Genomic DNA, 22,072 nt, shown 5'->3' with positions numbered 1-22,072 from the left:
GATCACAATGCAGTAAAAGTAGAACCCAACAACAAAAGTAAAGACAAAAAACATGCAAACAGATGAATAACTCATTGCTTAATCAACAATGGGTCACTGATGAAATAAAAGAGGAAATTAAAAAGTTTCTGGAAGTCAATGAAAATGAAAACACAACCTACCGGAACCTATGGGACACAGCAAAGGCAGTCCTGAGAGGAAAGTTTATAACCATGAGTGCATATATTAAAAAGGCTGAAAGATCCCAAATCAATGACCTAATGATACATCTCAAACTCCTAGATAAACAAGAACAAGCAAATCTCAAAACAAATAGGAGATAAATATAAAAATAACAGCTGAAATCAATGAAATAGAAACCAAAAAAACCACACAAAGAATTAATGAAACAAAAAATTGGTTCTTTGAAAAAATTAACAAGTCGACAGATCCCTGGCAAATCCGACTAAAATGAGGAGAGAAAAAAAACCCAAATTAGTAGAATTAGGAATGCAAAAAGCGGTAACAACAAACACCATGGAAGTCCAGGAAATCATCAGAGACTACTTCGAGAACGTATATTCAAATAAATTTGAAAATCTTAAAGAAATGGACAGATTTCTAGATAAATATGATTATCCACAACTGAACCAAGAGGATATTAATCACCTGAATAGATCTATAACACAAAATGAAATTGAATCAGCAATCAAGAGTCTACCCAAAAAGAAAAGTCCAGGACCCGATGGATTCTCTGCTGAATTCTATCAGATATTTAAAGAACTGACACCAACCCTCTTTAAACTAAACTGTTCCACGAAATAGAAAGGGAAGGAAAACTGCCTAACAAATTTTATGAAGGCAGTATTACACTTATCCCAAAACCAGGCAAAGACACCTCCAAAAAGGAGAACTATAGGCCAATCTCCTTAATGAACATTGATGCAAAAATCCTCAATAAAATAATGGCAAATCGAATTCAACAACACATCAAAAAGTAGGCTTCATCCCAGGAATGCAGGGGTGGGTCAACATACAAAAATCAATAAACGTAATAAACCACATTAACAGAAGCAAAGACAAAAAACACTTGATCATCTCAATAGATGCAGAAGAAGCCTTTGATAAGATCCAACACCATTTCATAATAAAAGTTCTAAGAAAACTAGGAATAGAAGGAAAGTACCTCAACATTATAAAAGCTATATATGACAAACCTACAGCCAACATTATACTTAATGGAGAAAAACTGAAACCATTCCCTCTAAAATCAGGAACTAGTTAAGGATGCTCACTATCTCCACTCCTATAGTACTGGAATTCCTAGCCAGAGCAATTAGTCAAGAAGAAGGAATAAAAGGAGTTCAAATAGGTAAAGAAACTGTCAAAATATCCCTATTTGCAGATGACATGATCCTATACCTTAAAGACCCAAAAAACTACTCAAAAGCTCCTAGACACCATCAATAGCTATAGCAAGGTATCAGGATATAAAATCAACATAGAAAAATCATTAGCATTTCTATACACTAATAATGAACAAACTGAGAAATAATATATGAAAACAATTCCATTTACAATAGCCTCAAAAAAAATCAAATACCTAGGTGCAAACCTAACAAAAGATGTGAAAGACCTCTACAAGGAAAACTATACACTTCTGAAGAAAGAGATTGAGGAGGACTATAGAAAGTGGAGAGATCTCCCACACTCATGGATTGGTAGAATCAACATAGTAAAAATGTCTGTACTCCCAAAAGTAATCTACATGTTTAATGCAATTCCCATCGAAATCCCAATGACATCAATTCATTAAAGAGATTGAAAAACCTACTGTTAAATTTATATGGAAACACAAGAGGCCACGAATAGCCAAGGCAATACTCAGTCAAAAGAACAATGCAGGAGGTGTCACGATACCCGACTTCAAACTATATTACAAAGCAATAACAATAAAAACAGCATGGTACTGGCACAAAAACAGACATGAAGACCAGTGGCACAGAATAGAGGACCCAGATATGAAGCCACACAACTATAACCAACTTGTCTTTGACAAAGGCGCTAAAAAAAATAGCCTCTTCAACAAAAACTGCTGGGAAAACTGGTTAGCAGTCTGCAAAAAACTGAAACTAGATCCATGTATATCACCCTATACCAATATTAACTCAAAATGGATCAAGGATCTCAATATCAGACCCCAAACTCTAAAGTTGATACAGGAAAGAGTAGGAAATACTCTGGAATTAACAGGCATAGATAAGATCTTTCTCAATGGAACCCCAGCAGCACAGCAACTAAGAGCATAGATAAATGGGACTTCATAAAACTAAAAAGCTTCTGCTCATCAAAAGAAATGGTCTCTAAACTGAAGAGAACACCCACAGAGTGCGGAAAAATATTTGTCAGCTACACATCAGACAAAGAACTGATAACCAGAAAATATAGGGAACTTAAAAAAACTAAATTCTCCCAAAATTAATGAACCAATAAAGAAATGGGCAAGTGAACTAAACAGAACTTTCTCAAAAGAAGAAATTCAAGTGACCAAAAAACACATGAAAAAATGCTCAGCATCTCTAGCAATAAAGGAAACGCAAATTAAAACCACACTAAGATTCCACCTTACCCCTGTTAATAGCCATCATTAGCAATACCAACAACAGGTTTTGGCGAGGATGCGGGGGAAAAAGGAACTCTCTTACACTGTTGGTGGGAATGTAGACTAGTACAACCACTCTGGAAAAAAATTTGGAGGCTACTTAAAAAGCTAAACATTGATCTACCATTTGATCCAGCAATATCACTCTTGGGGATATACCCAAAAGACTGTGACACAGGTTACTCCAGAGGCACCTGCACACCCATGTTTATTGTAGCACTATTCAGAATAGCCAAGTTATGGAAACAGCCAAGATGCCCCATTACTAACGAATGGATTAAGAAAATGTGGTATCTATACACAATGGAATTTTATGTAGCCATGAAGAAGAATGAAATGTTATCATTTGCTGGTAAATGGATGGAATTGGAGAACATCATTCTGAGTGAGGTTAGCCGGGCCCAAAAGACCAAAAATTGTATGTTCTCACTCATATTCAGACATGAGATCAAGGGCAAACATAACAAGGGAAGTGAACTTTGATCACATGATAAAGCAAGAGCACACAAGGGAGATATGAGGATAGGTAAGACAGCTAAAAAACTAGATAGCATTTGTTGCCCTCAACGCAGAGAAACTAAAGCAGATACTTTAAAACAACTGAGGCCAATAGGAGAAGGAGACCATGAGCTAGAGAAAAGGTTAGATCAAGAAGAATTAACCTAGAAGGTAACACACATGCACAGGAAATCAATGCAAGTCAACTCCCTGTATAGCTATCCTTATCTCAACTAGGAGAAACCCTTGTTCCTTCCTATTATTACTTATACTCTCTCCTCAACAAAATTAGAGATAAGGGCAAAATAGTTTCTGCCAGGTAGTGAGGGGGTTGGGGGGGAGATGGAGGGTGTGGAGGGTTGTAAGGGAGGGGGTGGGGGAAGGCGGGAGAAATGATCCAAACATTGTATGCACATATGAATAAAAAAAAGGAAAGAAGACCCAACGAAGAGCCTGCAGCTCTACTGTCCATGTAGAGCCTCTCAGACAACAGGTACGTGAGATTTCCCAGAGTAGTACTGATTACTGCCTTTCCAAATTCTTCATTATTAGCATTTTCAAAGTGCGTTAAGCTCTGTGTCTCAATGACTTATACTGTGAAAAGGTCTTCAGGAGTTTTGTTGTTCATTCTAGGAATTCTGCTGTAATGTGGCCTACAAATGTAATTTCAAACTGTGAACATATATATCTGAAATATAAATGTTACAACTTTTACTAAATATAGGAGTTTCTGTGTTTTGGACAGTTTTATTTGTTCCTGTTGCTTATCAAGCTAATATGAGATATTTTGTTTGTATGTTAGATAATTTTGCATTTTGTAGATGGGAAACTGAAGCCCAGGTGAAAATGCAAATCCACCAACACTACAGACTTTCTTTTCATAAAGTTTGTGCCAAACTAGATTTTTTTAAACCCAGTTTAGCTTAAGTTTCACTGTGCAAGGGTACAGATACTCTACTGGTCTAGTTCAGACATATGGTAGCTAGCTTGGTTCCATAACTATGTGATTTGATTATGCTTTTTAATGGCTAGGATACACTGGATTATAAAAATCTCCAGAAAAACCCTGAGCCAGGTGTAAGGTAAGGAGTTAGGTTAGTTGATTCATGCCTGGCAGGAGGCGTAGGAGACAGGCAGTCAGTCCCTGTTCATGCAGAAGGAGCAGTGGGGGTTTGTCATGCACTAAATCCCTCTGTGGTACACCTGACTAAGTCAGTCTAGCCAAAGCCTGGGGAATGAGGGTCAAAGCAAGTACAAAGAAACAACAAATCATTGGGGAGTCCATATGCAAGAGGGCTAGAAGGAGCTGTAGATGATACTGAAGATGAAACAATACTTTACCGTCTAGCCACAGGCTGACAGAAGGGCTAGATGGACAGAAAAGAATTAGTGAGTTGAAGATACTTAAAGGGGTCCCCCACACAGGTCTGAGAGAACAGCTCACCCTTTTTTCTTGGGAAAACAGATGGTGTGGACTAGCTGCATCTCGAACAAGGTCAAGAAACATGGGGTCAAATTGGGTCATCTCATTTTTTGCACCTGCAGTTGGAGAGTATGGCAACCAACTGCACGCATATGCTAACAAAGGGCTTGACAGAATAAAGAAACTACTCCAGTTAAAAAAGTGAATATGTTCCTTAGTTTAGCCTTAACACTCTTGGATATCAAACCACACATATGTGAAAAAAGTCTATTAAAATAACCCCTCTGAGCCACCTAAGTAGGATTCCTAGAAAACAAAAATAAATGGTATTTTGCAGGAGAAATGTGTCCTTAACTAACCTTTAATCGTGCCACAAAGTGCGTTGCCACATTGAGTTCAGAGGCGGGGTTCCCCAGGATGATCTCAAAGCGGTACTGTAGGCCCAGCTTGTCGCGCACCTCCTGCAGCCGCTCCTTGGCTAACATGGCCAGCTGCACCGAGGGCACCCTGATAACGAGCATGTGTCCCTTCCCACTTTTGTTTTTTCCTGGAGAGCTGATGAGGTCATCCATAATGCTAAGTGTTTCTGGTGTACTGTGGTCTCGGAGTGACGCCATAGTAGTGAGTGCCATCAGAGCCTCAGAGTAGTGCTGGATGAGAAGATAGCAGCGGACGACCATGCTGTGCAGCCTGGGGTACCTTCAACAGAACACAGGGAGCTAGCACTCAGCAGCAGGCCCTCCTGCAACAGCCAGGCCTGTGCAGTAAAATGCAGATGGAGCAGGGCGGGGAAGGGGCTATACAGATCAGGGATGGGACATCAGCTCCATAGTGACCTGGGATTCTACAGGTCACTATGGCTTCCAAAGACAGTGAGTAATAACCTGTTGGGACCGGTAGAGAAAACTGAGATTTAGGGTTGGGCTGGTGACCCTAGCTTCTCCAAGCGTGGTGTGTAGACCAGCAGCACCCAGAAGCTGGTTAGATCTGCCAAACCTACCACCCCAGACTTACCGAATAGGGATCCACAACTGAACAACCCCTCCAGATGACTGGTTTGCAACTTAAATTCTGAGATGCCCTCGTCTACATAGGCTAACTGTTAAGAGTCATAATGAATAATCCCTAGATTCTAACCTCTTTGCTGGTAGGATATGTCAGCTTAGTTCTCTGATACTTAAAGAGTACAGAAAATGAAATTGAGAGAATACTGTATTATCTGTGAAGTATCAGACATAAAAAGGTAATTATTACTAATTTTTGGTCAGCCCCACAGAGCAGTAACTGTATCTTTCCATAAATGGTGCTGGAGTAAATTGGACAAGACTGGAGAAACAGCACCCCCTAGTGGTGTAGTCTTTTATGACCTGAGATCCTGCTCAGTCAAGGGAGCTGAGCAAATTTGAACTTGGGAGCAACACTCTTTGGTATCCAGTCTTCCCTTGCCTATCCTGCCAGGTGAGAGAATCATCCTGTTCAAATTGGCAGTAACAGAGCAGGTAGGAAAGAAATATCTCATTCCAGTGTTCTTCCTCAGGAAGCCAGGCCTGTTGACAGCTTGGATAAGTGCTAGTCAAGGTAGGCACTGGCAAAGCAGGGCCAGCCCCAGGGTTGGTTGGAGGTGTTCCTGAAGCCTGGCAAAGTGAGGCTGAGCCTCAGTACTTTCTTTCTGGCTGACAGCTGGTAGCATATGTGCTGCCCAGCAGCTGGGTAGGCTCATGGGGGATTTCACCTTTGTTCCACTTTGTAATTCTATTTTAAATACAGCAAGGCTCCACAGCCTTGGACAGACAATCCCAGGGTCAAATACCATGTAGGGTCATCAAAATAACACAGTTTTGAAGAATTTTAGAGGGGAAAGCACCAAAGGTACCCTGTATTCTACCGCTCTGCCTTTTCAAAGGAGAGTGAGTGAAAAAGCTGAGAGAAATTCAGTTCCAAATAATACAAATGGTCAGAGACAGAACTGGGTCTGGATTTTATTCGGGTCTCTGGCAATGTCTTCACACATTGCAAAGTCTTAGTAGGCTGAGGAAAAGCGAAGAAAACCTTGGTTCAACTAATCTGGGCCAGGTCCCTTCAGCTGTTCAGTAAATCGTAGCTATTATTAGTCTGGGGAGACTGTATTGGAGAAAGACAGCACAGATGATCTGTGTTTAAATCTTAGGGGTTTTTGGCTGGACCATGTAGAAAAGTCAGTTAGAACAAGTGGAAACTGAAATAGTGGCATTTACATTTCATACGCTGAAAGAGGTATGAATTTATTTTTTATTTAAAGCATTTTATTAGCATAATTAATTATGCCAAGGGGTTTCACTGTGATATTTACATACACACATACAATAGACTTTGATCAAATTCATCTCATCTATATTATACTTTCTTAAGAGTTATGAATTTAAAAGTGAATCATTTCCACACTGTTTGCATTAAGCTATGGTTGAATTTTTGGAAGTATTACAAAAACTGTAGCAGAAGATGAGACCATCCTTTAAAATACAAGTTAAGAAATTTTGATATTTCTGGAAAGAAATATCTGCTTCAGGCTACAGGATGGAAATGGGTGAGTGGGATACTTTTCAAATGGAGAGTCATATATGATTTTGGAAATTTAAGATCAGATGTTCTGCAAAATGATTACATCAGCGCCAGTTAAGACTTCTCAAATCCAACAGCTGTGAAAATAGCCAATCCTCCTCTGAGCTTGATCTCTTTTCTTGATGCAGTATTATAACTTGTTCTCATTTTTGTTTCTTAGCAAAATTATAGGGCAGATTGTTAAATAGATGACTTGTGGTTAACTGGGGTCAGTTTTAAGAACTAGAACTATTAGACATAATCTGCCTCATACAATAGAACCATGTCGGCCCTTCATTGGATGATCTCAAACACAATATTGAGGCAAAATGCAGGGAGGGACCTATGTTAGGTAAGGTAAAGATCTTTACCTACTCTTTGAGGTGTTGATTCAGGGTCAAAAAAGAAAAAACTGAGTTCAATCTGGAACTGAGATAAAACAGAATTATGATCCTCAATCCCCAAGGTCAGAGACTAGAAGAGGAGCACTGCTAGATAATTTGATGGCTCCTTCCTTTGGTCAGCCTGTACTACACATCTCTCATACTAAAGATCAGTTTTTATCATGTCATCTGAAGACACTTGCCTGCAGCCAACAGAGGAGGAGAGAGGGGAAAATGTACAAGCCTCAGTTGTAGGGTCAGGGAGAGCAGAGCTCAGAGAATGGTCTTTAAGAAGCAAATCCTTCTCTGGCCTTCTATTTTCCTGGCGGCAGCAATGAAACTTGATTGGGAGACAATTCTAGACATGAAAAGGAGTTCTCCCTCTTACTGTAAGTACTGTTTTCCTTTGTTGATCTTGGGTGGTCATAAAACCCATCGAAATACAAGGTCATTTTAGGAAAGTATTTTTATTTGGCCTTTGCATGTCATCTTCATGGGCTTCATCAAACTCGCTGTGACATAGCCAAAAAGGTATTTGCCTATTTTAGATCTGCAAGTACAGCTAAAGCACAGGGTAAAAGTCCTTACTTACCTCTCCAAGAGTGTGTTCACCATTTTCTCAAAGGTCTCATCGCATCTCAGAAGCGGGCTGGTGACCCCCCACTGCAGAGACTTGCTGTACTCGTTCAAGCCGAAGTACAGCTTCTCCTCACAGCCCACCTCCTCCTGATTGGAAATACAGAGCAAACCCCCAATAAGGATGGGATACAGGGTGTCTGGTTTTCTGGGGGAGGGTGTGGAAACCCCTGTAAGAGGTTATTTCCTGGGAGGTAAAAGAAAAATTGTGTTTTGTCATGTAACTTGGTACCAATTCTGCAATCATTTCTGTTTACTTTGATGACTGAATTTAATACGTATTAGTAGACTGTTGACACATTTATTTAGATAAATGGCAACCATACAGATGGCTTGTTTTCCTTTTTTCAGAGAGACATGGTCAGACAGTTCATTTTCTGCTGAAAGTAGTTGTCTATTCTGATACCTGTGGTATCCACAGAACTCTCTGGAGAGAAACTCCAAAACTCCTCTCTTACAACTTAACTTTTCTGAGTTCATTTAGTGATGGTAACTCATAGACAAAATGTATTTCTAAAAATGGAATATACATTTTTCTGCCTTTTTACACGGAGTTCACAGCACTAATCCTCTCATGGTAACTCAGCTATCACTATGAAAATGAATAACTACATTGGGACATCACACAAAGATGACCTCAGGATCCTCAGATGTGTGACAAGCTGCTTGTCCTTAAACTAAGAAGTCTCAGAATATTAAATAAGCTTTTTGATTTCATGGACCTGTTTCTGACTTCATGGATCTGTTTTTGTTTGTACTGGAGCTTAAACTTAGGGCCTCATGTTTGCTCATTTGAACCATACTGGCTTTTTTTTTTTTTTTGGCTCCTATTTTGTTTTTCAGATAAGATCTCACACTAATTTTGCCCAAGATTGACTCAAAGAATCTCAATCCTCCTGTCTCTGCCTTCCAACTAGTTGGGATTATAGCTGTGTGACACTACACCCAGCCTACATTAATTTTTTTGTAATTTTTTTCTTGTTTTTATATTGCTTGTGCATTTTAGTCTCGCTTTTTTGTTGCTTATTATGTATTGACATTTTTCTTTAAACACAATCCAACTTATTTTATAAGGGAAAAGGAAAAATTTTAAAGTATAATAACATAAAAATAAGTAAGGCATTCAAGGGAAGAAAAAGCAAGGGTAAGAAAAATAACATTGGGTCAGGGATAAGATTAATACTCCCCAAAATGCATGGTTTGGAACACTTTTTAGGAGTGAGCTACAAATTTGGTTCTGGGCTTTTTAGTAACCCATTCAAAGCAATTTTGTTACGTACATGGTCCATAAGGTGTAAAAATAAAGCACTTTTTAATTGGCACTTTTAATTTTTTTGAGACCCCAAAACCAGATAACACTGTTGTTGGTACAGAAGGCTGGGGGATGTCCTTACAGACTGGAGGCTTAGTGCACAGACTGGAGGACATCTGTTGCAAAGGCTGCACAGCTGTGTCAGGTCATTTCAGGGGGAAAGCCATTCATGTTCGCTTCCCTCCTCATCCGGACTGTAGGCACCGATGGAAAAGCGTAATCTTGTAGGCACTTAGTTTTCACATTTTCTTCTCACCCTATGTTCCTATTTCTTTGGAAAAATATCAATGCCTACTTCACACTTGCTCCTTTTCCTAATGCTGCATTATAAGTTGTTAGCTAGAAGGTATTCACCTGTAATCATTTTTATTTCTCTATCTTTAGTCTTAGCAAAATTATGGGGCAGATTGTCAAGTGATGTCTTGTGATCAGTTAAAGCCAGATGGGTTTTGAAAACTACAAGAACTAAAAATTAGAAGTGAATAGTTTCCCCAGTCTGTTATGTTTGCATTAAAGTATAATTATAATTTTTAGAATAGTACTGAAGTCGTAAGATAAGGAAATGGGGCCACCCTTTAAAATGTAAGTTCTGAAATTCAGAATGATTTCACTTTAAAAACACATTCCAAACCACACAATTTGTTGAATCACTCTAAGTTCTCATAAAAACAAAACCCAAATCTCTCCAAGTCCTGTCTTCTCAGCAACCCTCCACCTACAACTGTCCCTGACCTTGGGTGCCCTCTTTGCCTTTCCTCCAGCCAGACTCTGCTGTCCTGACACTGTTCCCTGGAAGGTCACCACATGGCATTTACTTGCCAGTCCTTGGCCTCACTGCCCTCTCAGCCATTTTCTTTCATAGCGGCAGTTATTTTGGGTTTTGAAAACTATTCCAAATCTACATGGTAAGCTCCTAACCCAAACTCTTAAGTCTGCATTTGCCATGGTATGCTCACCCATCTTAACTCATTCAAAGGTGGCCTCCTCCGCTCTTGACTTTTTTTGTCTAAGGGAATCATCTCAAAAATATTTCTGATTCTCCCCTCCCCCTGAAAAAATAAATCCTAGAAATTGTACCATGTTTCCCATCCTGTTTACTGCTAGGACCACTATCCTGTTTTTGAGTCAGGATCTTGCTTTGTAGCCCAGACTGGCCTTGATCTTGCAGTCCTCCTGCCTCAGCTTCCTGAGTGCTGGGATTACAGGCACCACCATATCTAGCTCAAGCATCACTACGCTGACTTAGCTATTTGTTCATTCTTATCCAAATGATTAGAAAAGTCAATGACTAATCTCCCACTTTTGATCACTTTGACTTCGCCTCTAGATTTAATGGACTGCCTTAAAATGCAGCCCTTTGGTAGCTACGAAAGTGAAACATATAGACCTGATGACCCAGCAGTTTCACTCTCAGATACTGACCCAACAGAAAAACGTGCAATAAATAATGTGCTAAAATGTTATAACAGCACCATTTGAAACAAATGAAATAGGATGGTTAAATGAATTGTTGTGGAGTCACACAATGCAATATGCTTGTGTTTGCTTATACCTGTATGTGTATATGTATACATATTTATAAACATATATATAATGTGCATATATATACATGAATGTATGTCTTATGACTTATGAAAATATATAGACAAATGTCACAATGTTGAGCAAATAAAGCCAGACAGAAGAGTCCATACTATATGATTCATTTATATGAAGTTCAAAACTGGGCAAAACACGTGTATGGTATAGCAGGCAAGAAAAGTATCACCCTTTAGTGGGGGATCCCAGAACAGTCACAGAACTTCTGGGAAATAATAATGTTCTTTTTCTTGATTGGGTTGCTGATTCTATAGGTGTGTTGTTTGTGAAAACTCAACAAGCTGTACGTACATTCACACTGTTAATATAAAAAAGAGACAGGCATGGTTATGTACACTTGTAATCCCAATACTTGGGAGGGTTGAGGCAGGAGGATTTGAGTTTGAGTTTGAGGCTGGGTTACATAGTAAGACCCTGTCTCAAAAAACTAAGTAAGGGCTAGGGGCATGGCTCAAGTGGTAGAGAACTTGCTGAACAAGCACAAGGCCCCGAGTTCAAGTTCCAATACTGCCCAACTGCCCCCCTCCCCACAAAAAACCTAACTAAATAAGGATATGTGTACTATAACAATACTATACCTTTGCAAAAACAAAATAAACCTTTGATAAATGTGTAGTAACTGTGAACTTTTCCAACCTGGCACTTGAAGCCTGGCATATATATTCCCAGGATTCTTTTGCATCCTATCAGGTGCTTTCTGTAAACTACCTTGTTTCCCCATGTGCCCTGTCCATACTGTCTGCTTTCGGAGCACCTGCTTCCCCATCCATCTGCCTAGTTCTTGCCCTCTTTTAAGGGACAACTCCAGCTCTGTTCATGAAGCCTTTCCCGGTCCACTCAAATGGATGTAATGTCTCCCTTACTGCAAGATCGAGTGCTTTGACTTTTTAAAAAACTGTCTTATCTTACTTCAGATAATAGTGACTTAGATAGGTACTTTGCTTTCTCCTCTAACCAGTGGTTCTCTCTTCTTTGAAAGATCCAACACAAGCCCACAAGTATTCGATAATGCCTGGGTGTGGCTGGGGTTAATGGGCATGAGCCACTGTGTCAGGCTGTAGTTTTAAAAAGATAATTTTCCCTTTTATTTGTTCCACAAGCATCCCATCTTGTGTCAGAGCACCCACAGGCTCACCCTGTACTTTAGAGGTGAAGGACTGTGCTGGCTCTACTGTCTCACTTCTAAACTTGACCACTGGATGAACGGAAAGATAGGCCATAGAGAAGATCCCAGTAAAACAAACAGAGGAGTCTCTGTGTGACAGCAAACACACGGAGATCATTCTCATATGAGAGGGACTGCTGTTGCCAACGTGAGTCCGGACCTGAGCCTGCCAACAGCAAAGAACAAACCAGTACTCAAAGACAGGAACTCACAAAAGGGAAAACTTACTGACTTTGTAACAGAGTGAAATGTACTGGGTTGATAAATAAGTATGATCTGCATATAAGACATGGCTGGTGTTCTTGATATAAACCTATTTGTTTTTAAATATCCAGTGTAGTCAGTATTTTTACAAAAAGGATCCATGGCAGAATAGCTAATCATTATTGTTTTTAATGAAACCAATTTCTTTGATAGTATATTAAGCATAAAGCTTATAGGTTATAGAAAATATATTTTAAATATTAGGACTGGAGTAAAAAAATATAAAGACCAGCGTGGATATGTCTAATGTTGAAATGGTTATTCCCAACACATTCATTGCTTCTACCAAGTTCCTTAAAGTAACAGTGCTGTCACCTTCAGTTTTAATCAGAAGACTCAGAACCAACTGAAAGGGAAAATCCAGTTTCTGAGAGCAAAGGGGAGGGGGTGTTAAGAGTGATTAACTAATGGTGCTACAGATCAGTCAGGCTATCAGCTCAAGTGGCCAAGAGGAAAAGAACATTTCTAGGTCTTAGAATGAAATTAATTGTGGATAATTTTGTGTCTATATGAAACCTAAAAAAAAAAATCCACCTAATTGATTTTCTGTAGGATCTGACTGGTAGTTGTTAGTAATTTAGGTCAGTAGGGTACAGTGGTGTATCCGTTGTCACAGCACTTAGGAGGCTACGGCAGGAGGGTCTCTTGAGTCTAGGAGTCAAGGCCAGCCTGGACAACATAGTAAGAAATAAAATAGAGCAACTGTCACCATATGTAACTTCTAGAAGATGAAGCATTAGTTAGTTAGGTTTCTGAACTCTGATGCTGCATTTTACAAAGCTGTTACCGTACTCCCAGTTTTTTCTTGACTGCAGGGGAGACTCACCATGGTATCAAGCTGTATCCAGTGAACCTCATTGCTGGAGCTGATTCGGGACTGCTGGGTTTGCAGTGTGTATGGGAAGGAGCTAACCTGGAGCACCAGGAGATTGAAAGCTTCCAGAACTTCTCTGCAATTAATGACTCTATCAGCCAGTCCATGACTGGGTTCACCATGTGACAGAGAGCCAGAAATGACACTGTAGAAATAATGAGTCACATTAATACCTCCTTATTTAACTGACTAGACGCAGAAACAGAAGCCAACATGAAGTTAATGTTCTAGTTCTTATTTTCCAGCTCTTTAAAGTTGGGGTATCATAAAAATGTGCTCTGGTAGCCAGGAATGGTGCATGCCTGTAATCCCAGCACTCGGGAGGCTGAGGGAAGAGAGTTCAAGAGAGAATGGGCTACGTAGCAAGATTCTGTTTCAAAACACAAACAAAAAATGTGATTTGGAAGACAAAATTTAATGCTGCTTCTTCTTACCCCTTCTCGGACAGATTTCAGGGACTATTTTCAGTTTGTCTCTGATCAAAGTGCACAGTCAGTTGTCCAGACCAAGGATGGCTAAATCTGTACTATATCTTTACTTTCAAAGCTCACCTAAATGAGGGAGCCTCTTGATCAAAGTGTGATGTTTTTGGCCCTGTGCCCTCACAGAGTCCCAGGACTCCCCTTCATCACCACCACTGTCTTTCCTACCTTGGGTCTAAACTGGGGTTTGGCCTGGGGAGGCCTCCTGTCCACAACTTGTGACTAAGACTTGTATCTCTGAAGTTTTTCAAACCCTGTTCAATTTGGATACATCAGGTTGTCATGCAGCTTCAGACATATTTTTAAATTCAATAAATCTTGATACAAGGTATGTAAGACATTGAATTATTTCTATTCATAGAACACTAGCAATAACTGAATAGATGCATGCAAAAAAAATTTCCCTTCTTCCCTCTCCTTCCCTCTCTTCCTTCCTTTTATTCCATCTTTCCTTTCTTCTAATTTTATCAAGTTATACAAGGTCTTATTTATGCCTACGTATGGCTCTAGATTTTAAGTAGTAGCATATCAAACACATTTTGGCTTTTGAAAAAGCATTTTTGTGATTCTGACATTTCTACCACAGATCAAAAAAGTCCCAGATTCCTAACCTGCAGAAAAGAAAATCTATAAATGCTTGATAATACCCCAAATTTCCATGATATGCTCAATGGTTAATATGCTCCCTCCCCCTTTTTAAATGATTTTCCTTTTAGTCCATAAGAACAAAGGCCCCTCACCAGACAATTACAATTTGATCTGGGAGCAAAACTAGCCCCATCATTCCAGACATACTGTTCTTTCAATAGTACGTCCAAGCAAGAAATGAGGTTATTCTTTTGTTTAAACTGTGAAATCGGGGAAGGTTTCAGATGTGCTCTCAGATCACTAGAGTGGTATTTCTCTTACTTTTAAAGGCCAGAGGGAGAAAAGAAAGGCAAGAAGAGGAAGAGTCTTGGGAGAGGAAGGAAGAGAAGGAAAAGAGAGAACTGAGGAGGAGATAACAAGCAGTAAACGCATCCCTTGGGAGCTCTTTTCACCTCCACCTCCTCATTGCTGTCTTCTCTGAAGCAACTGAGTTCCACAATGCTCTTAAGACAGTATTTTAAACAGGAATTTTTAAGTTCTTCCAGAGAACATTTAAAATAAAATCAACATTAAATCAGGAAAAAGAGTTGAGGGAGCAAAGAAAGATTAGGAGTAAGTTACCAATAGGAAGATGCCAAATGTAAGGCTCCCCAGGGCACAAGATACATCATCACCTTTAAAGGTTTCCTAGGGTACAACTACTACTACGGAAGAAATACTGTGTTTGCTCACAATGAAGCAATCACCTCGTTAGCTCCACATGGGAGTTGTCATGAACTAGCACAAACAGTGTGTACGGGTTCTGTTTCACCCTCCTCATAAAAACTTCAAACTTGCTTTGAATCTCATTGTCCAGACGAACAACATATTTCTCTGCTCTCTGATGAGCTGTCCCATTTTCCTCCAGACCCAGGTCTATAAGGACACCTGCCAAGAAGAAAAAAAAGTTTCTCCTTTTACACACTTTCACACGCACACGTGTGCACGCAGTCACACGGAAGATAAACTTAAGCTCAGTGTTGCCTGACACTGGGTATTAGTCATATACAGAGGTTTACAGAGCAGGTACTCTTTTTTTTCTTTTTCGTATTCCCTACCACAGTTTTGAGGAGGAAATAACAGATTCCTTTTTCTTTAGAACATCCCACCCAGCCTCTCACAGCCTGACGAAAAACAAGGATTCATGAAGTGGAAGCAGTTGAGAGTCAGAGGCCAGTTTAATTACGTGCTATTTAAAGGTCAAGTGCTAATGCTGACAGCTGCTACACACCACTGGGGAAATTTCGCTTTGGGCTATAGTTCTTGACCAAATTAATGTCACCACATAAGCCTTCCTTATGCCAAATTTAGCAACATAATGTATTTAAGAAAAAGGAAGTTCAAACCCCAGACTTTCAAAAAAACAAAAACCAAAAAAACCCTGAAACCAACAAACAAGAAGGAAAATACAATGAGGTTCAAAGCTACCATAAGATCATGAGATTAGATTGTGAGCTTTTTAAACCTCCCTCTCTCCCTCCTTCCCTCCTCCCTCTTTGCCTCCCTCCCTCCTTCTTCCTTCCCTCCTCCCTCTCTCCCTTCCTCCCTCCCTCCTTCCTTCCTTCCCTCCTCCCTCTCTCCCTTCCTCCCTCCCTCCTTCCTTCCTTCCCTCCTCCCTTCATCCCTCCTCCTTTTTTGGTGCTGGGGATCAAACCTACAGCACCATACAGGGTAGGCAAGTGACCTACACCACCAATTCCTGTTGTACTCATTTTTATACAGTGATACACAGCATTTAGAACACGGGAAGCACTCAGTGAATGTATGATACCTTATCTCTGCTATAACAAAATTACTTCTGCACACAGACACCTAAAATACTTCTAGATGCATAAAGCTGTTGGGATAATTAACACCAAATCCTTCTCTGAAATGAACACTTTTTTATTAGCATAGAATAGTTGTACAGGGAGATACATTGTGATATTTACATATGTGCTTACAATATGTCTTGGTTAGATTTACTCCCTCCATGCAATGAAGATATCTTTATGAATCATGTTGACTTAATTTTATCTAGAATTTCTTTTAAAGTTAACACCAGCTCAATGAACAAGTACATGCAATTAGATCTAGAACCTATGATACTAGTCTCCCTAGTGGTATAAAAGAAAAAGAAGAAAATGTTTATCATATGAAAAATTCATTATACCAGAAAAGCTAGACAGAAAGGTAATTTTTCATTAGAAACCTTTTAAAGATTTTGAGGGAGGCTGGAGGAATGACTCAAGTGGTAGAATGCTTGTCTAGCAAGCTCCCCCTCTGCAAAAAAAAAAAAAAAAAACAAAACACCAGGTGTCAGTGGCTCCCTATAATCTTAGCTAGTTGAGAGGCTGAGATAGGGAGAATCACACTTTGAGGACAGACCAGGCAAATAGCTCAAGAGATCCCATCTCCAAAATAACCAGAACAAAATGGACTGGAAATGTAGCTCAACTGTTAGAGCACCTGCTTTGCAAGCTCAAAGTCCTGAGTTCAAACACCAGTCCCACAAAAGAAAAAAAAAGTCTGTTTTCGGTTCCACCCAAATAGAAATTTTGTTGTCAATATTTCCAAAGGCAACTAATCAAACATCTAATTTCACTGTTAACGTGATTTCTCTTGAAAGTGGATTGCCTATAATACTCAGTCAACATTCGGTAGCTACTTATTGATCTTCTGCTATGTGTCAGGTAACTATCAGGTACTGTGTGAGGCTTGGGAGTAGAGAGGGGAACAGGACGAAGATCTTAACCTTATGGAGCTTATGATGGAGAATAGACATAGTGTCACAATGATACACAAAGTACAGAGGTAGAGGAAGTCATCAGAAGCAGATGAGCAGATCTATTTAATCTCTAGGGTGTCTGTTTCTTTATCTATAAAATGAGGACTACAGCAACAGTTGAGAATTAGTCCTTGGGAAACAAGTAGTGTCAGGGCATCCTAGCTAAGGGAAGATCATAAATAAAGAGGAAAAATATACCTTATGAGTAAACAGCATTTCAGAACAAATGAAATGAAAACCAATAATATGATTTTGATAGGTCAATTCCATATATGCCTTCTGAACAAGCCAAGTTCAGAAATTTAAGAGACCATTCTCTTAGGTATAATATGGTACATTGGTCTACAACTGGGCAGCCAGCTTAGGGCAGAACAGACAAGTGAGAGGTATCACTTTATTTCTAACTAGTCGCTTTTAGCAGACTTTTTACATTAACCCCTGAAAATATTAAGTATCTGGGAATAAGTCTTACAAAAGGTAAATAACACCTTTATGGAGAATATGATAATGAAACTATTACTGATGTTAAAGAAGAACTAAAGCTACATCATAGAAGATAGTTAAAATTAAATTCTCACAGTTATTCACAGATTCAATGTAATGCCAAGGAATTATGTTTAACATGAAAAATTGTTCTTAAAATACATGTGGTAAACCAAAGCACTAGGAAGAGTTGAAACAGTTGTGAAGAAGAAGAGGTGGAGAGTGGGGGTGTGGCTCACACAGGTAATCCCAGCTATGCAAGAGGCATAGTAAGTAGGACGACTTCAGTCCAAGGCCTGCCCAGGTCAGAAAACACATGACTCTAATCTGAAAAATAACTAAAGCAGAAAGGGCTGGAGGAGTGGCTCAAATGGTAGAGTACTTGCCTGGCTAACTGCAAGGCCCCAAGTTCAAACCCCAGTACCACTAAAAAAAAAAAAAAAAAAAAAGTGGGAGAGATTTGTGTCACTAAAGATTAAGAATTGGAGCTGTACTGGACTGGATTTATGATAAAGTCCACTTTAAAGACCAGTAGCACAAGGATGGGTTCTTTAATAAATAGTGTTGAAGGATTTGTTATCCATATAAAAATATATTGTATTTAACTCAACCCCAGTATGTATCACCAAAACAAAAACAAAAACCTGAAGTGTGAAAGACAAAACTCTAAAACCTTTAGAAGACAACAGAGAATAACTATATAATCTCAAAAAGGATTTTTAAACATCAAAGAACAAATGAAAGATTAAATTTGGGAGAACTTCTACTCACCAAACACATGCTAGTGAAAAAGATAAGCCTCCCACTTTTGTAAAAAGGATAACAAACAAAGGATTAGTATTAGAATACATAAGTCACACCTACAAATCCAAGAGAAAATGGGCAAGGTCTTTAATAGGAATTCCCTGGAAGAAGAAACCCAAATAGCCAAAGAAGATATGAAAACATGTTCCATCTCATTAAAACCACAATGGGATGGAACCATATAAATTAACAAACATTTAAAATAACTATAAGAAAGAACTAGATGAAAAAGTATGTATCTCCTCATTTGTGCAAAAGAAACAGGAAAAATAAACCAGAAACTGAAAAGACTGGTTAATACAGGTATGTGGATGGAAGAGGGTGGGAAAAAAGAATGAGAATGCAGTATGTACGAGGAGGCACACGTCTCTGAATATATCATTTTGTACAGGTTTGACTATTTGAACAGCAGGAAACAACCAAATAAAATCAATCAATAATGCAATCCAAAACAGTAACAAATGAAACCTAATAAAGAGGATGAAGATGAAAAGAACCCAAGTAAAACAAACCAGTATTTTACTAGACATTATAAGTTTAAAGACAAAAAGGGTTATACCCAAAAACTTTAGTTAGCAAAGCTGTTTCTCACAGGCACATGGGTTAGCAATTGTGTAATTACTATAAAAAAAAGTGAATATATTTGAGGTAATGAGAAGCAGGTTTCTTCCTATCACAGAAAGAAGTTACAAATAAAGGGTAAATAAAGGTAAAATGAATGTAGATCTGTCTGCTAAGTGGGCTTAGGAGCAATGACATTCCAATAGCAATGAGCACATTTAATGCCCAGATTTTGGTTTCTAAATACTGGTTTTCAGTAAAATAAATTGGGAATTCTCAGAAAAGAGAACTGAGGCAGGGAAATAAAAAACAGCCCTGGGGGCCAGGGATGTAGCTCAGTGGTTAAGAATTTGCTTAGCACGCATGAATTAAGTATGTAAGCAAGGATGAAGACAAGCTAAATGCACACATGTGAGTGTGCATACACAGCCTGACAAAGGGAGCCTCCAACAGCCATACTGGAAATTCTGAGGAACAAAATCAACAGTGATAGTGCTGGAAATAACCCATATATCCATGAACTGCACTGATAAAAATAAATACAGGAAGAGGAACAGCTTTTTCTTACAGAGTTCAATTAATAAACTCCAACTAGTAAAGGTGTAAGGAAAACAACTAATGCAAAAAATCACCATTGTGCAAATACCACAACAATCTGTATATGATATCCACTGACGTATGCCAAAATTAGTGGCTGAAAATTAGAGAAGCAGTAAATTAGCATAATCTAAGAGTATTTCCACAAGATTTTTTTAACCAATTACAAAGAGGAAAATAGTAATTTTACAATGGAGAAACCTGAAAGACACACCTTGATCAAATGGTCACCAAGAATAAAACATATCAACATCATGCACCACTGAGATGATACACATCATTCTGGGGTTCTCTCACCTGAAATACAGAACCTTGATCTAACCATGAGAAAACACCAGATACTCCCAAATTGAGATTTGTTATACAAAACAAGTGACTGGTATTCACTTGTAGTATGGTTGTGTTTGTTGTTAACTTTAAGAGAAGCTTAGTGGGCTGGCAGAGTGGCTCGAGTGGTAAGAGTGCCTGCTACTTAGCAAACATGAGGCCCTGAGTTCAAACCCCAGTGCTGCCAGGAAAAAAAAAAGCAGCATCTTAATTAAGGGTATAATGAATTACCATTTTAAAAATAACTTTATTGAGATTCATCTATTTATAGTATACATCTATTTAATAGTATACTAACAGAATTGGGTAATAATCACCACAATCAATTTTAGGAAATTTTTATCACCTCCAAATGAAACTTCATACCCTTTAATCATTATCCCTCAATCCTACCCTTAATCCCCAAGCCCTAGGCAATCATTAATCTACTTTCTGTCTCCATTAGATTTGCTTATTCTAGAAGTTTCATTTAAGCAGAATCATACAATATACAATCTTACATGGTTGGTTTCTTTCACTTGGAATAACATTTTCAAGTTTCGTGCAAGTTGTAGCGAGCATCAATACTTTATTTCTTCTTGTGGTTGTGGGCTGAGGATGAGGCTCAGTGGTGGAGTACTTGCCTAGCATCCTCAAGGCACTGAGTTCAATGCCCAACATCACACACAAAGAAAAGAAACAAATGTGATCTTTCTTCTGGACTAACATTCCATTGTACAGATAGGCCACAGCTTATTTATTCATCAGTTGATAGACTTATGGATTTGAGTTATTTCCAATTTTTAGCTATTACAAATAATACTGCTATGAACATTTATGTGCTGATTTTGGTGTGGATATATTTTCATTTCTCTGGTTTCATACATTGGAGTAGAGTTGCTGGATCACTCAGTATTTAACTATCTGAGCAAATGCCAGGCTGTTCTCTTGAAGTGCCTGTGCCATTGTACATTCTCATCACCAGAGTATGAGCTTCCATTTCCTACATGTATTTGGCTGTTGTGTCCACCTGTCCTTTTGATTGTAGACTAGCAGGGCATCTCATTGTGGTTTTGACTTTCATTTCTCCAAAGGCCAGTGGTGATGAGCACTGTTCATGTAAAAGCATGGGCGGTACACACATACATCTTCTTTGCATGAATGCCTGTTCAGATGCTTCACCTGTATCTTAATTGAGTTATCTGTCCTTTTTTATTGAGTTGTAATAGTTAAATATTATAGGTAGAGTCTCTTAATATATGACTTTTAAACAGTTTCTCCCATTTTGTGGGTTATCTTTTCACTTTCTTGATGGTGTCCTTTGAAGCACATTTTGAATTTTGATGATTTCCAGTTTATTTATTAAAGTTTGTGCTTTTGGTGTCATATCTCACAAATCACTAATTAATGATCATCCCAAAGTCATGAAGACTTAACCTGTTTCCTCTAGGAATTTGATAGCTTTAACTGTTACATTTAGGTTTTTGATCAATGTTGAGTTAGATTTTGTATGTGAGATAGGGATCTAAATTCATTCTCGTGTGTGTGTGTGTGTGTGTGTGTGTGTGTGTGTGTGTGTGTGTGGTGTTGGGGATTGAACCTATGGCCTTGTGCACATGCACACTACCACTGAGACACATACCCAGCCTTTGGTTTTTTGCAACTATGTAGTTCAGGCGGGCCTCAAACTCATGAACCTCCCACCTCTGCTTTCCAAGTGCTGGGATTACAGACATGCACCATCATGCACAGCCCAACTTCATTCTTTTGCATGTGGATGTCTGACTGTCTCAGCACAATTTGTTTAAAAAACTATCCTTTGCCCACTAGATTATTTTAGTATTCTAGCCAAACTCCACTGGCCATAAATGAAAAGGTTTATTTCTAGATTTTCAGTTCTATCTCATTATCTATAATGGTTATCCTTATGCCAGAAACACAGTGTCTTGATCACTGTAGCTTATTAACTTAGAATGGTAAGTGAGAGTCCTCCAACTTTGTTCTTCTTTCTGAATATCATTCTAGGAGTTCTAAGTACCTGGAATTTTTCTATGAAATTTAGGGTTTATTTGT

General features: G+C 38.8%; 2 protein-coding genes across 7 annotated transcripts in view; one reads left to right on the top strand and one right to left on the bottom strand.

Annotated features, from left to right (window-relative positions):
* The window catches only part of Esco1 (establishment of sister chromatid cohesion N-acetyltransferase 1), a 109,544-nt gene extending 96,093 nt beyond the window's left edge, over window positions 1-13,451 (top strand). The window contains exon 12 of the mRNA XM_020186397.2: window positions 13,314-13,451. Coding sequence (XP_020041986.1) covers window positions 13,314-13,368 — 55 coding nt within the window. The 3' untranslated portion in view covers window positions 13,369-13,451. The remainder of the gene's footprint in view (window positions 1-13,313) is intronic.
* Window positions 1-22,072, bottom strand: part of Greb1l (GREB1 like retinoic acid receptor coactivator) — a 257,622-nt gene that overhangs the window by 28,792 nt on the left and 206,758 nt on the right. For all 6 annotated transcript variants that reach the window (XM_020186390.2, XM_074070137.1, XM_074070134.1 and 3 more), the window contains 4 exons: window positions 15,189-15,369; window positions 13,325-13,517; window positions 8,115-8,248; window positions 4,922-5,261 (listed from right to left, as the gene is read on the bottom strand). In XM_020186390.2, coding sequence (XP_020041979.2) covers window positions 4,922-5,261; window positions 8,115-8,248; window positions 13,325-13,517; window positions 15,189-15,369 — 848 coding nt within the window. The remainder of the gene's footprint in view (window positions 1-4,921; window positions 5,262-8,114; window positions 8,249-13,324; window positions 13,518-15,188; window positions 15,370-22,072) is intronic.

The sequence above is a fragment of the Castor canadensis genome, chromosome 4 (assembly GCF_047511655.1).
Source record: "Castor canadensis chromosome 4, mCasCan1.hap1v2, whole genome shotgun sequence".
Lineage (NCBI taxonomy): Eukaryota > Metazoa > Chordata > Mammalia > Rodentia > Castoridae > Castor > Castor canadensis.
This window is presented reverse-complemented; position numbering and strand designations above follow the sequence as displayed.